General features: G+C 40.7%; 1 protein-coding gene across 1 annotated transcript; it reads right to left on the bottom strand.

The window, feature by feature from the left end:
* Positions 1-7,094: 7,094 nt before the first annotated feature.
* On the bottom strand, positions 7,095-9,693 carry tnfa (tumor necrosis factor a (TNF superfamily, member 2)). The gene is made up of 4 exons (XM_037093257.1): positions 8,984-9,693; positions 8,817-8,847; positions 8,624-8,680; positions 7,095-8,386 (listed from the first exon to the last, which is right to left on the bottom strand). The coding sequence occupies exons 1-4, from the start codon at positions 9,155-9,157 to the stop codon at positions 7,908-7,910; spliced, it is 741 nt and encodes a 246-aa protein (XP_036949152.1). The 5' UTR covers positions 9,158-9,693; the 3' UTR covers positions 7,095-7,907.
* Positions 9,694-13,272: the final 3,579 nt, after the last annotated feature.

Here is a 13,272-nt window from a genome sequence, read left to right as displayed (position 1 = left end):
TGGAACTTTGAGTGGCCCACACGGAGCAGTGCATTCTGGTTGTCGTAGGTTTTCTACTTTTTAGTCAGAGGGAATAACTCTGCCCCCTCTCTGGTAGTGTGAAAAATATTTGCTCCTTTCTGCAGCCTTATTTTATCATACTCGTGCAGTGGAAGAGAAAAGACATGTTCTGGTATCGCTGCCCACTTTATCCAGTCAGAACAAGAGGACCCCAGGAAGGGAACTCACAGAAAGCAGGATCTTTCAGTTTGTTGCCTAATCTCACAACTACCACTCTGCATTCGTGTGGTGATGTAGAGAGGAGGAAGGGAATTGCTTACTGCAAGGCGCACAGGAAGCTAGCTAGAAGGATGACGCTTGCAGCAGTGTTGAGTAAGAAACCATGATTTGGTGATTTGACCCATTTAGAGATCTGTCGTTTCCATCTTGTCGCCTTTCTACATGGCATAGACACAGCATGATCTCTCTGTTAAGGTATGATCACATAATCGCTTGACAACCTATTTCTTCATTTCACCAACATAACATAAGAATTATTTTTTAAAAAACGAACAAACATAAAATTTGAGGTCAACTTGCTTGCTTCCTTGCTCTTCTTCAGCTGATGGGGTTGCCACAGAGACCTTGCGTTATGATTTCCAGTTTCTTCCGTTTCCAGTTTCAAGAACGAATTTTCAAGCTCAGTTTTTGGGATGGAATTGGCAGCACAGGATTTATTGAAAGTGCCATATAATGCTTATCCCTCTGCACTAAACTGGTGGAAGTCTCTCCTCGTGACAGCTTTTTATTTTCACTGAGGTTCCAACTTTTTGATTTGCGTTGATTTTGCTCATAGGCAACGGTGTCACTGTCTAAATCCCTTGCAACAAATATATAGCGTGATCTCTGTACCTGAGGTATTGACCCAGTCTTGACCTCCAGTCTCATGTGCTGTCTGTGTGGTAGCACATCTTGATTCATTAGCATGTTGGCTAAAGTCCTTCTGAATTGATAACTAATAACTACAGTACAGATATATATGAACCATGAGGACATTGTGCAGTGCTACTGCCACACTGACCACGTGTAAATATCTTCTGTAATGTTTGTCTTGAATGATGCATTTCAGTTGTTGAGTCTGTAAAGCAATGGAGATATATGTGGTGTTGATACACATGAGAATATGCACACTGGCTGTAAATAATGACGATGTAAATAATGATGATATTGAACTTTGCATATACAAACTGTATATGTTTCATGTGGCATACAGTATTCAAGATATATTTCTATATGCTGTGATATCTGACGTCAGAGAGTATTTGACATGTAAGAAGGAAATTAAAACTTGATGTTTTTCTCAAAGTGTCATTAGTTTTCAATGTAAATGACTTTTTATTCGTGTTAGCAGCGTGTTCAGGCATGCAGCCTACCTCTTTGGTCCAACAACCACTGGGTAGATGAATGGATTGCACGGACACATAAAAGCAAAATACCAAGCTGCACAGAAAAAAAGGGTATCTTACAAAATAAAAGTTACTTCAAGCATCAAGACCCTTCTCCTTTGCAACTTAGTAGTAGGGGTGGGCAATACTGCAAATTTTGGTATCGATCCGATACCAAGAAATTACGGGGGCCAGTATTGCCGATACTGATACTGATGAAAATTCCTGATCGTTGAATGATTTTGTACTTTTGCCTTTAATTAGTTGATCATGATTTAACAAAGATTTAAGCCAATTAAGAAAATAATATTTAACATAATTAAATCTATAGCCTATCTGCATGTAGCCTAAATAGGAATACTAATGTTCCTTCAACAGATACACAAAAGGGTTATTATATTCTGCCATATTTATACTTCATGTTCTAGGGAGGCCATAAATCTTAACATACATATATATTTTTGAGTTCCAGTAAAACAATTGAGATTTATTTCAACTGTCTGAATAAATCACTCAGTTAAATTACATCTCTGACCACTAGTTACACTTTGACAACAGTAATTCATGCTGGAAATAACTTTCACTTCTAGAAATTGCTACCTGTGAGGTGAACCTGAGTGAGCAGAGTGAGAGAGATGCTGCACTCACACAAACTCCGTGAAGAAATACAAAGTGATTTGCTGAACTTATTAGAACAGAAACCACATCAAAAATATCGATCCCATCACGCTAGTATCAATCCGATACCAGTACTCATATTTGGTATCAATACTGTCGATATTTGGATCAATCAGCCCACCCCTACTTAGTAGGAAAATAGCTTCTGGAGCTGGTGGAGGCTTACATCAGGGGCAATTCAAAAACCTCTACTGTGCATGGAGGAAGTCACACTGTGAAGGAGAGAACAGATCAGCGTCAGCCACTGTGGTTTTTTTTTTTTTAATTAGATTGTGGTCGGGGACGTGTTGCATTGTTTGCATTGCACTGAGAACATTGTTGTCACAGTGTAGTTTGCATACTATTCACTTACATACTACCTACTTCATCACCTACATAAACCCTCATTTGAAAAGTTTCAAAGTAGACAGAGACTATATATACACATACACATAATTTCTTAATATATAATTTTATTATTTATTAGTCTTAAATTCCTGCATAAAAAAAAACAGGTTAACCGGGTCAAACATGCAGCATGGTTGTGCAGTGGTTAGCACGGTTGCCTCACAGCAACACCTAACCAAACCTAAACTGTCAGCAATGTTGGCACTTTTCGCTTCACTCGTGCCTCTTCCACAGGCTGCGCTCTGTATGTGTCAGTGCAGTACAGTTTACTGCATGTTGTACATTGTCATTTCAGTAATGCTCCCCTCAACGGTTCTTGAGTACAGAGGCAAATCTGTATCCCAGATGAGACGGTGTCTTCATGTGGCGGTGAGCTTTGGAGCTGCCGGACACCTCTGGACAGAGCCAGGCTGGCTGTTTTTTGTTGTTTTGTTTTGTTTTTGTTTTTCCTCTTGCCGCAAAGTCTTAATTGTTACTGGAGCTGAATCAAATGTCCAGGTTCAACCTCTGTTTGAACAGACTGCGAACATTTCTTCATTTTACTACGAAATGTGCAAAACAGCTGCAAAGAGATGCAAAAAACATAAAACATAAAACAACCAGAAAGAGATTTTAAAGTGATGCAAAAAGACTACAAACTACAAAAAATGAAATGGACAGACAAGGGAGTACCTACACTTCAGTGGCCCATTGTTTCATAATCTGTGAATTGATTTTATTCCAGGGATTATTCTTATTGCCTCTCTCAATTTCTACCTAATTTATTTAGTTACCATTTGCTCATCTTCTCAACAATATATCAAAAGAGAAAATGAAATTACGAGTTGGAGACAAAGAATTGAAAGCCCAGTGTATTCCCACCCAGACAGAAACACTTTCCAGTCCCACTGTATGGCTCCGCTGCGTAGGCTGCTGGGGGTTTACCCGGTTACCAGGGAGTTCCCCTCCTCCCTTCCACTCTGTGTGGCTGTTGAGGCAATAGCACCGCTGGAAACTCATTCACTCTATGGTAAATTAGTAGTACTGAGCCAGCAAAGGCAAGTCATGGTGTCTTATGTAATCCCAAGGCTATAATTATCCATTGTCTCCGAAGCCTACCTCACAGCAGTTTGCAGCTGGCCCTTTGCCTGAAAACGGTGCCAAACCCTTCCACTTTCATTTCAGTAAAGTACCAGTCGTAACAAAGTCGCCGTCAGGACCATATTGTCTGTGAAACCACCAGACCAGAATCAGTTTTTGATGTTGTGCGGAGGAAGGAACTGTCATTATTAAGGCCGCCTTTGATCATTTCCTTCTGACTGTTCGCCCACTCAACATAAATGAAAAAGCAGGGCTTCATCAAACACTCATCATACACTTTTGTGGAACTTTTCTGTCATGGGTTTCAAAAGAGAAGTAATGAATTTGGGTGTGTTGCCCAACACCACATTGCCGCCAGCAAATCTATATTTGGGTAAAATGTGTGAGTGACTCGTCAGTAAACACCGACACGGACTGTGATAGGCTGCATTGCCCGTCACTGAAATAGACATGCTCCTAATTTTGCAACACTTTGACCCATTTCTGTTCTGTTGTCAGTCTGCCACTTTATGATATCTCCTGTCATTTTAGACCCTGCATTTTTTTCCTTGTCCCATACTATGCCAGATCATCTTTTTGTGCCTGTCCCCCTTTTGGATTTTTGCCTCTGCAATTATGCCCCATTTGAATGGATTTGCATGTACTGACATCCTGCTTGTTACCAAAGCTACAGCCAATAATCCACTGAGGTTTGCTTTAACTTTTGCTGTCTGTCTTTGAGTCCATACCTTGTTTAATGGTACAGTCTGGTCTTCGTTCTACACTGGCTCTTTTCAGGTATTACCATTCGTCCCGAGAGATAGGACGACAACTATACAGCTGTCAGTGCGTCATGTCTGGCATCAACATGAATCTCAACATGCATCTCAAATGACCACTTGTGATCAGAGTATGTAATCCATTTTGCCTGTTGTGGCTTCTTTGCGTTTTACAGAGGATGTCAGATGAGTAGGCGATACTTCAATGTGAACCTGGTGTAAAGGAGACTATGACTCCCTCCCAAGCATGTGCAGACGCAAGTGTTCCTTTTACGGGTTTATTGAAGTCTCCGTCGTCTCTCCAACTCTCCACAACCATCCAAGGACCTCCGCAAACCGTGAAACTGGCAATACACAGTATTACAGTTCACATTAGCAAACTTTAAAGTCTCAAGTACAAAGATTCATAACGAAAATAAAGACAAATAAATACCTCGTTGGCTGCATGCTATGAAAGGAAATCTGTAGGTCTTCTATCTTCAGTCTTCACTGTAGTTTATGCTATGTTCTTTTGATATCAACTTGTCTATCACATCTTAGCTGTTCACACAAAGTGACCATGTTCACAACTCTCTGCCGTCAGACAAACGCTACAGGCAGCCTAGCAGCAACGTAGGTGTCAAAATAAAAGTACCCTTGACTTTCATAATAAAAGCATGGAAAAATGACAAAAATCTAATAATTCTCAAAATGAGTTTCTTATACAAAATGAAAAGAAATCTTACATGAATATGAAAATAAAAATAGCAACAGTTACAGAGACCAAGGGGGCAGTGACCTTTCATTGAAAGTTTTGCGGGATTGACTGAAAAAGAGAGCAGGTCACACTCATATTGATTTTAATCATTTGGTTAAATGTATCCTAATAATCTGTCAACACTGTCAACTGTCAACAAATGCTGAAAATGACCGCTGTTTTGCTCTGAACACATATACATACAGCAGTTCTAACTGAGGACATTTCCACTCAAAACTCTACTTCAAAATAGAAGTAACCCCCGTTTTTGAATATCATTTTTTAAAATGAATTTAAATTACGTATGATGGTGTACTTTAAATTCATACAAAGCAACAAAAGATAAATACATAATTAAAAAAATAGATAAATTGTGGGCCAGATTCTGTTACAATTTTGAATGCGGGCTGAATGTAGGGGGCGAAAGTGACGGGCCAGTTTGAGACCCATGTTTTAGTGTGTGTCTATTGATTTTAGTCATGTTTTTCAATCTTCACCTTTGCATGGTAGGTAGGTGGAGCTCGTGAACCCACTTCAGACAAGGTGTTCATTTTTGGGTGAACTGTTCCTTTAAAGATATATATATATATATATATATATATATATATATATATATATATATATATATATATATATATTATATACTGTATATACTGTATATATATATATATATGTGTGTGTGTGTGTGTGTGTGTGTGTGTGTGTGTGTGTGTGTGTGTGTATGTACAAATTATTAAAACATAATGTGAGGGAATAACAGTTTATGATGTTATGACATGTTGCAAATAAGGGTGATTTTTGCCCAAATTAGATTTAGGTCATGTGTCAAACTAAAACTCTCCAGGTTTCCTCTTCAGCAGTGAGCGACAGCTCCTTCCAAAAAGTTTTTGTTGTTGTTTGTCCATTTTGCAGTCTTTGGTATGCAGCATTACAAGTCAGCTGGACTGGTTAATGTGAGCGTGTTGTAGTATGTGTTTATGACAATCATCTCATAAAAACATAGTTGTATCTAACCACGCAAATAGTAGTTAAGAATAGCTGGTTCCTAATGAAGCTTGGGACAGACACAGAGAATATCTCAACTTGAACTCATCGTCTGTTTGCCTTGATACCACTGTGCTTAATCATCAACCATTAGCTGGCCTGTTTAGTTCGAGCCAGTAGACACTGAAGTTGTACTGTTGTTGTTGTTTTTCACATTCTTTGAATCCACATTCTAGCTCTAATGGTCCGTTTGTTGGTTGGTTTTTCAGTGTGATTACGAAAAAAAACTACTGAGCAATCTCTCACCAAACTTAGATGGAGCATACATGTGAGCGTGTGCTCAACAGGCTTAACAGGCTATTGTAAGGCTCATTGCTCATGACAGGCTGTAACATGGACATGTACATTATGAACAGAAAATCGAAAATGCTGGAATACGTTTCTGTCTCCGCCAGTGAGGGAGTAAGCACACGCTCGACGGACTGACTAGTTTGGTCTGGCTACCAGAAGACACAGATGTCAACAAACCGGTATGTAGCTTCTTGCAAAAACACACTGTTTTAACTACTTTTTTTTAAAAATTCATTTTGAGTCATACACGCTACAGTGCTGTGTTGTAAGGTGTCTGCTGATGTTGCATAACTTTTGGGGTGAGATGTGGAGCATGTTAAGAAGCTTAAAACACAGTGTAAAGTTCTGACCCTGTGCTGTTAGCTGTCATTGCTAACTCTCCATTCACAGAGCCCTGTAATGGTTGGACCAAATGTGTTCACATCTTCGGTACTGGCAAGCCAAGGGTAGCTTGAGCAATGAAGCCGCATGATTAAATTGACCGAAATTCTCCTTTAATATTGAATTGTAAGTGGACGAGGTGGCCTTAGCAGAGGTATGCCCTCAAATCATCACAAATTCGTTGCTTTGTTTTTTTGTGTAATCCTGCTGGCAAATCACCCAACCAACAAATGAACATGGATTTAACATAACCTCCTTGGCAAAGGTGAAAATACTATCTATTTGTATGTCAGCTAGTGTGTGATGCAGAGGTTTTCCAGCTGGAAGTGATCGTAAACAAAAATTGTGATTGGCTCCATACACTGAACACAGCCCTCACAAACAGACTTTTCTTGTCAAAATCGTTATTTATTCAAATATGTGAAAGCACCACAGGCACCATCATATGCACGTGTAAACAGGACAAATTGGAATGACAAACAATTGTTCAAATTGATTATTCTGTTCAATAAATAATTTCATAAATTAGGTACAAAATCCAGCATAAATACAGTTTAGGGATGTAGGCATTCATTAGACAAAATACAAGAGAGCAGAAATAAATAATAAATAAGTAAATAAATAACATCAATTAAATAAATAACATCTATATGATCAGTTTGCGTTGAATAAATGTACCCTCTAAAATCCACTTTTATCACCCTGTAGTGACATAATAAATACGCAGCTGCAGCATTATTATATTAAATTCTACAAATGTCAGAGAGTACAGGTGTAGCATTACAGTACAGCAAAAGGTACTGACACAGTACACAGTACATAATGCAATAGTACATAGTACTTAACATTATAGACCAAAATAATAATAATCTGTGGTAATACATAACTTAACAGTGAGCTTGCTTGTTCGCTGCTACAGTTAACTTAAGTCTGTTCACTTGCAGACTTTGAGTGACTTGCTAATGCAGTCATTCAAAGTTGCACTGACTGTTTTGTGCAGTGTAAACTCTTCAGTGGGTGTCTTACATTCAGCAGCGGAAGGCTTTCATGTGGCGCTACAATGAAGCTTGGTGGCTTTTTTTGTCATCAGCATTCATACTGTCGCCTGTTGCCTTCAGACACCTGTCCTCACAAAGCAAACACCCCAAAGAAAGTCTTGCCTGGCTCATCCTCCAGCATGGGCAGCATCTTCTCCTCCATCACTGTTTGCAGTCTGTCCCCTTTGCTCAGGCTGAACACAGCGCCCATATACACCGCAGAAAACCAGCTCCCCTCATCATCTGGGCTGCTGCTCGCTGTCTTTTGGCAGGCAGTGCGGACAGAGTGCAGGATTGGCACATACGTCTTGTTGGCATCATCGTTCCCATACTTGGGGGACCAGCGCTGCACAGTGTGGCTCAGGTGGACCAAGGGCCTTGAGGTGGTGTCGTCGTCGTCGTCACTGATGCTGCAGCTGACACGGAAAGACGCTTGGCTGTAAATGAAGTAGAGGCCACTTGCAGGAATCACTATTTCATTGTTGTCAAGTCGTAGCCCTCCTTGTGAGTGTGACTGGTCCACCTGTTCCCTCCATTGCACTGAGGTCCTCAGGTCAGAGTTGTATTCTCCTGTTAGAGTACAAAGAGATGGTGACGGAGATGAGCAATCAGTTCTGACGATTAGACTGACGTAAGAATTGAATATCTAGGTAAATGTTTGAAACATTTTTCAGCAAAGGAAAGGGACACATTTTGTTGGGGTTCTGTGCTAAGATTCAGAGAGCCAGTCCAAAATATGTCTACCATCATTTTTTTTTCACAATGTACCAATTATATCTATCAACTGATGTTGAATAATTGCCTTACCTTGTAAATGAATGGCCGCTCTTACATTCATAATCTCTCTCAATGTATGATGAAGTTCTGAAAAAGCCAAAAAAAAAAAAGAAAAAAGCATAAGGTTAATCAGAGTAAGAGAAAAGGGTCGGCTAACAATCAGTTATTAGATGCTACAAAGCCGTCGCTATCAACCTTAAAAGTAAGACAAGACTGAACTTACCAAAATTGTTTTCCTCGTCTTGTCCTGGGCCCTGTTTCAAGAAGACGGGAATAAAGAGACAGTTAGAGAATGGTTGGGTTGGGATGAGAGGTGCCCCTCACTGTGAGAGACATCCAGTCCGATAATGTTCAATAATCAAGAGACTTAAATAAGAATTGTGTTCCAACCTTGGCATGCCTATTGAAGGCGGATACAGCGACAGTAGCAGCAGCAGCGAGGCAGAGTGTGAATGTCAGCAGGATAGTGGTTAGTTTTGGGCCGGCTCTGACACTCTGCGTTGTCCCTTTCCTGGCTTCTGCGTCGACCGCGGCGTCCAGCTGCACTTTGCATTCTCCTTCCATTGTTTTGAATGAGTTCCTTCGGTCGCTTTTCAAGTCAAAGTTAAGGTCTTCGCAGCCTGGTTGAGAGCTGTCGTCCTTCTGGTCCAGCTGCTGTGGTGTGTTGACTGACACTCAGCGAGCGGCTCTTTTTAAAATCTGTTTCCTCCTGGGGGAACTCCAGTGATGTCACTCATTATGAGTGAGTGGAGATTTGATGAGGAAGAGAGACCCAGAGCGAGGCGCTCCACTCACTCCTACACAGATGGCATCTATATGACTCTGTTATCCCACTCCACACATGCACCCAAACACACGTGTAGAAACCCCTTTTACAACTCAGTGCGTACACACACCCACAAGATACTCACACACACAGATAAGGATAGACACATCAGGACAGATGCTCTCGAAACCCACATACCACAGGTATTATAACAACTGCACACCTGAAAAAGGACAAAAACTACAGAAAACACGTGGTACATAATCTTTACCTTAAAACTGTTCATTTTGGTCAATCTGACCTCGTTAGATGATGAATGTTTACGTATGTTGATGTGTACAGCTCATCTCAATGTGGGTCAAATACATAGAAACCGGGTTAAAGTGCGGGGTTACAAGCCACAAACACTTATTCATCGGGACATCTGCTACATTTCTTCAGAAATGACAAAAAAAAAAAAAAAAATGGTCACGCTGTCAGTGAATGATACTGCACTATTTGCCATCGAGTTAAAATGAACCGGGGCTGACGTTTCATCGCTGATATCTGCAGTGCATCGTGTTACTTCCCTTTTGTTTAAAAATAGGCATGTGGTAAAGCAGGATCTTGTAGTTCTGCACAAAGAGTTTTAGTAATCATGCACAATATTTCTATTGTGTTGACCTGTGCCAAGGTGATTGTGGAAAACAGCAATTAAAAGCGAGGTGACAATCCAGCCTGTAAAACCCCCACAGCCTAAATCATTTTCATAGCTGACAAAACAGCCTCAGCAATTACTTCAAGGCTTATTTACAAGGTGTTCTGAAACTTATCAGCCGATAGAGTTTTGTAATGTAGTATTTATAATTTTGACAGTTATGGACTTGTTTACATTTCCATTCAAGGCCCAAAGCTTGTTTAATTGGATTATTCTACAACACAGTGTTGTGCAACAAAATGCAAGTTGTGGTCCCTTTGGTCAATACAAGAAAAAACATTTTTTATGATGGAGGGTTCAAGATGAGTTCAGGAGTCTCACCCTGAGGAATGAAGCTGCTCTGTAGTCTGGTGGTACGGCAGCAGACACTTCTGTATCTTTTGTCAGGTGGCAGAAGGGCGACCGGACTGTGGCTGGGTGGGTGTTGTCTTTTTAGCGTCTTCGGGCTCTGTGTGGACTCCATGATGCGTCTACTGAGATTCTTTTTTGGACGTTAGACCCCATCACAGTGGTGTCAGTAGAGAGCTGAAAACAAACAAGAATGTGTTTGAGAATAACTTGCAACAGTAATCCCTGGCTGGACTCGACTGTGGATAGGAAGAAATGTCTTAAACCCAGAGGCCACCATAGCAACCATCACTGTTAATTCTCAGAATAGCCATGTATTCATACAGTGTATTGACTAGTCATTGGGTAAAATAGAATAAAATGTGAAAGAAAAACAACATGTTATGACGATGAATAGGTACCTCAAACTGGATAATAAGACCCCAAAAACGGATTCAGGTCTTTTAACCTGAAACTAGAGCCATTCAGGTTTCGCGGTGTCTATGACAACATCACAAGGCAACCATAACCAGGAGTAATGCTTCAGATGAGTAAGCATGAGGGTGGATGTTACACATCTATAAGCAGACAAGTATGTGTGGGAGTGTTAGTCAGCGACTGACTCAATTGAGTTCAATACTAGCTTAGTTCTGTCCCCATAAATCTCAGCAAGCACGATGAAAAGTTTCAGGTAATGTTGGTTAACTGCAGGTAGAAAAATGTGGATGTGTTGAAAAAGTTGGTGCTGACAAGTGACCTGTTGCTCTTGTGGCCTGGAAAGAAGAACGTCCACCTACGATTGCTGCCATAAAAGGAAACTTAATATTAGACATAGACCTTTCAAATAATGTGAATATGAAAGGAACATTGAAACCAAAATGTCACTTTGGACTGCTGTTATAGAGAAATCAATCCAACGCACACTCAGACGTCCGTCCTAAAACATCAGCTCAGTTTGAAGATGGATTGACTTTTTGACACCACAAACACAACCCGAAGATATGAAAACAAGTTGAAATTGTGTGGATAATAAATGATAATCGCCTGATGGCAGAAGTCCCAGATCTGGATCAGCGCAAAAGTCTTACCAGTGGCTCTCTGGGCCCAAGCATATTGGCCACCATATTTCATAGAAAGCCACTCAGATGTTGTTTCTACCCTGTCACAAGGTCGAAAATCAAACTTTCTTGTTAGAAACAGTAGAAGAGAAAAGAGGGTGACTGATGATGGTGACTTACTGTTACAGTTTCATTTTGATGTTGGTTAGGTTGTGCAAAAACACAGCTGTCGTGGTCAGGAGGCTTTGCGGTTGTATTAGTTGTATCAACCATGTGACTCCATCATGGAAGCTCAGCCCCTTCATAATTTACAGCAACTTTTGAAAACATAATTTCATGTCTACAGATGGGGAGTCTTTCACACTCAAAACACATTTTGGGTGGAGTATCACTGAAGGTGATAATGAGTCCACTGATAACGCACCAGATAAAATGAGCTCATGTCGTTTGAAATACAGCAATCGGCCACGACATTCAAAGGAGTAACAGGTGAAGTGAATAACATCGATCATCACGTTGTGTCCCACAGATTCCCAATCCGATTGGCACGGGGGGGAATTTGGAAGTCAGTTTGACGCCTTGAGCCCTTTGTCACAATCCCCAAGCCAATCCTGATCAGTTTTACGTGGCAGGGCACTTTGTACTGCTGTGGGTGCCGCTTCCTGCTGTGCCACTTCAATTTAAAGCCCTGCAATTTTCAAAGGTAGACCAAAAAACTATTAAGCACGAAGTAAGCTGATGAAATTTCTCAGTCAAACATGTCATGGTAATTCTGAGTTCTATACCATAGGCAACTGTTGCCTATGGTATAGCACTCATAATTCAAACTTGAAGAATAAACAGAGTATATTTTGGTGGGCTCAGCCTCAGAGATAGTGTGAGGAGCTCAGACATCCATGGGAAGCTCCTTTGCGTCTTTCGGAGGTTTTGGTACATCCAGCTGGGAGGAGACCCCAGGGCAGACCCAGAACTCACCCAAGAGAGTATGTATCTCTTTTGCTTTGGAGAAGGACACCACAATCCAACCGTGGATAAAAGGAAGATGGTGGATGGATTTGGAATGCTTTGCTTAGCTTTGGCATTGTAGGCTGAGTCTGCTGCCATCCCAAAGTATTTCTTGAGTCGAGGAATAAGACTCAAAAATCTAATTTATCATAAAACGGTACTTCAAGAGTTAGAAAGAAATGAATGATATTAAACTGGCAATAGTCTGAACAAAATACTGATCGCACAATGTAAAGGCTGCAAAAAAAAAAAGAATGAAATGGCTCCATCTGAGTATACATTGGTTCCCTATTAACCATGATTTCGCTATGCTATTCGCTCTGCCACTGGGCTGGACAAACCAGCAAGAGGCATTTTTCTCCCCAGGTCTCTGTCTCCAGGCACCGGTATAACAAATGGAACAAAGGAGAGTGCTCCGGTGCTGTATCGCTGATATATGTTTCTCCTTACCGCCAGTTCAAAACTCTCTTTCTTCTAGATCAGTCAGTAACTAACCTGCCTACTTATTCATACAGCCAACAGTTTAATTTTTAGTTTTTTTTTTTTTTTTTTGCCTTTTCAAAGCGCTGAGATCAGGGTTCCATCGCTCACATTCGGAAAGGGTTGTTTTTTGCTTCGGACAGTAGCCGCGCTGCTAGAGGTAGCCGTGTCGTTAGCGTAGTCTTTTCAACGGCAGCACCACCAGCGACACTAAAGAGTAATGCCAGGAGGGGGAATTTGAAAAGCTGACACTTCAGTGCAAGTGGAAAGAATAACGTAGACCACAAAATGATTTATAAGGGGCACTTGACATCTCAGTCAGTGAGAATGACTAAACTTGCTCTTC

This window comes from Acanthopagrus latus, chromosome 3 (assembly GCF_904848185.1).
Source record: "Acanthopagrus latus isolate v.2019 chromosome 3, fAcaLat1.1, whole genome shotgun sequence".
NCBI classification, from domain to species: Eukaryota; Metazoa; Chordata; class Actinopteri; order Spariformes; family Sparidae; genus Acanthopagrus; species Acanthopagrus latus.
This window is presented reverse-complemented; position numbering and strand designations above follow the sequence as displayed.

What these genes read in the sequence shown, in the direction of transcription:
- tnfa (XM_037093257.1), bottom strand. Translation starts at nt 9,157, where the DNA reads ATGGAAGGAGAATGCAAAGTGCAGCTGGACGCCGCGGTCGACGCAGAA. An exon ending in CCTTCAATAGGCATGCCAAG is followed by an intron (nt 8,848 to 8,983) that starts GTTGGAACACAA and finishes TTCTTGAAACAG; the next exon opens with GGCCCAGGACAAGACGAGGA. An exon ending in AGCGGCCATTCATTTACAAG is followed by an intron (nt 8,387 to 8,623) that starts GTAAGGCAATTA and finishes GTACTCTAACAG; the next exon opens with GAGAATACAACTCTGACCTG.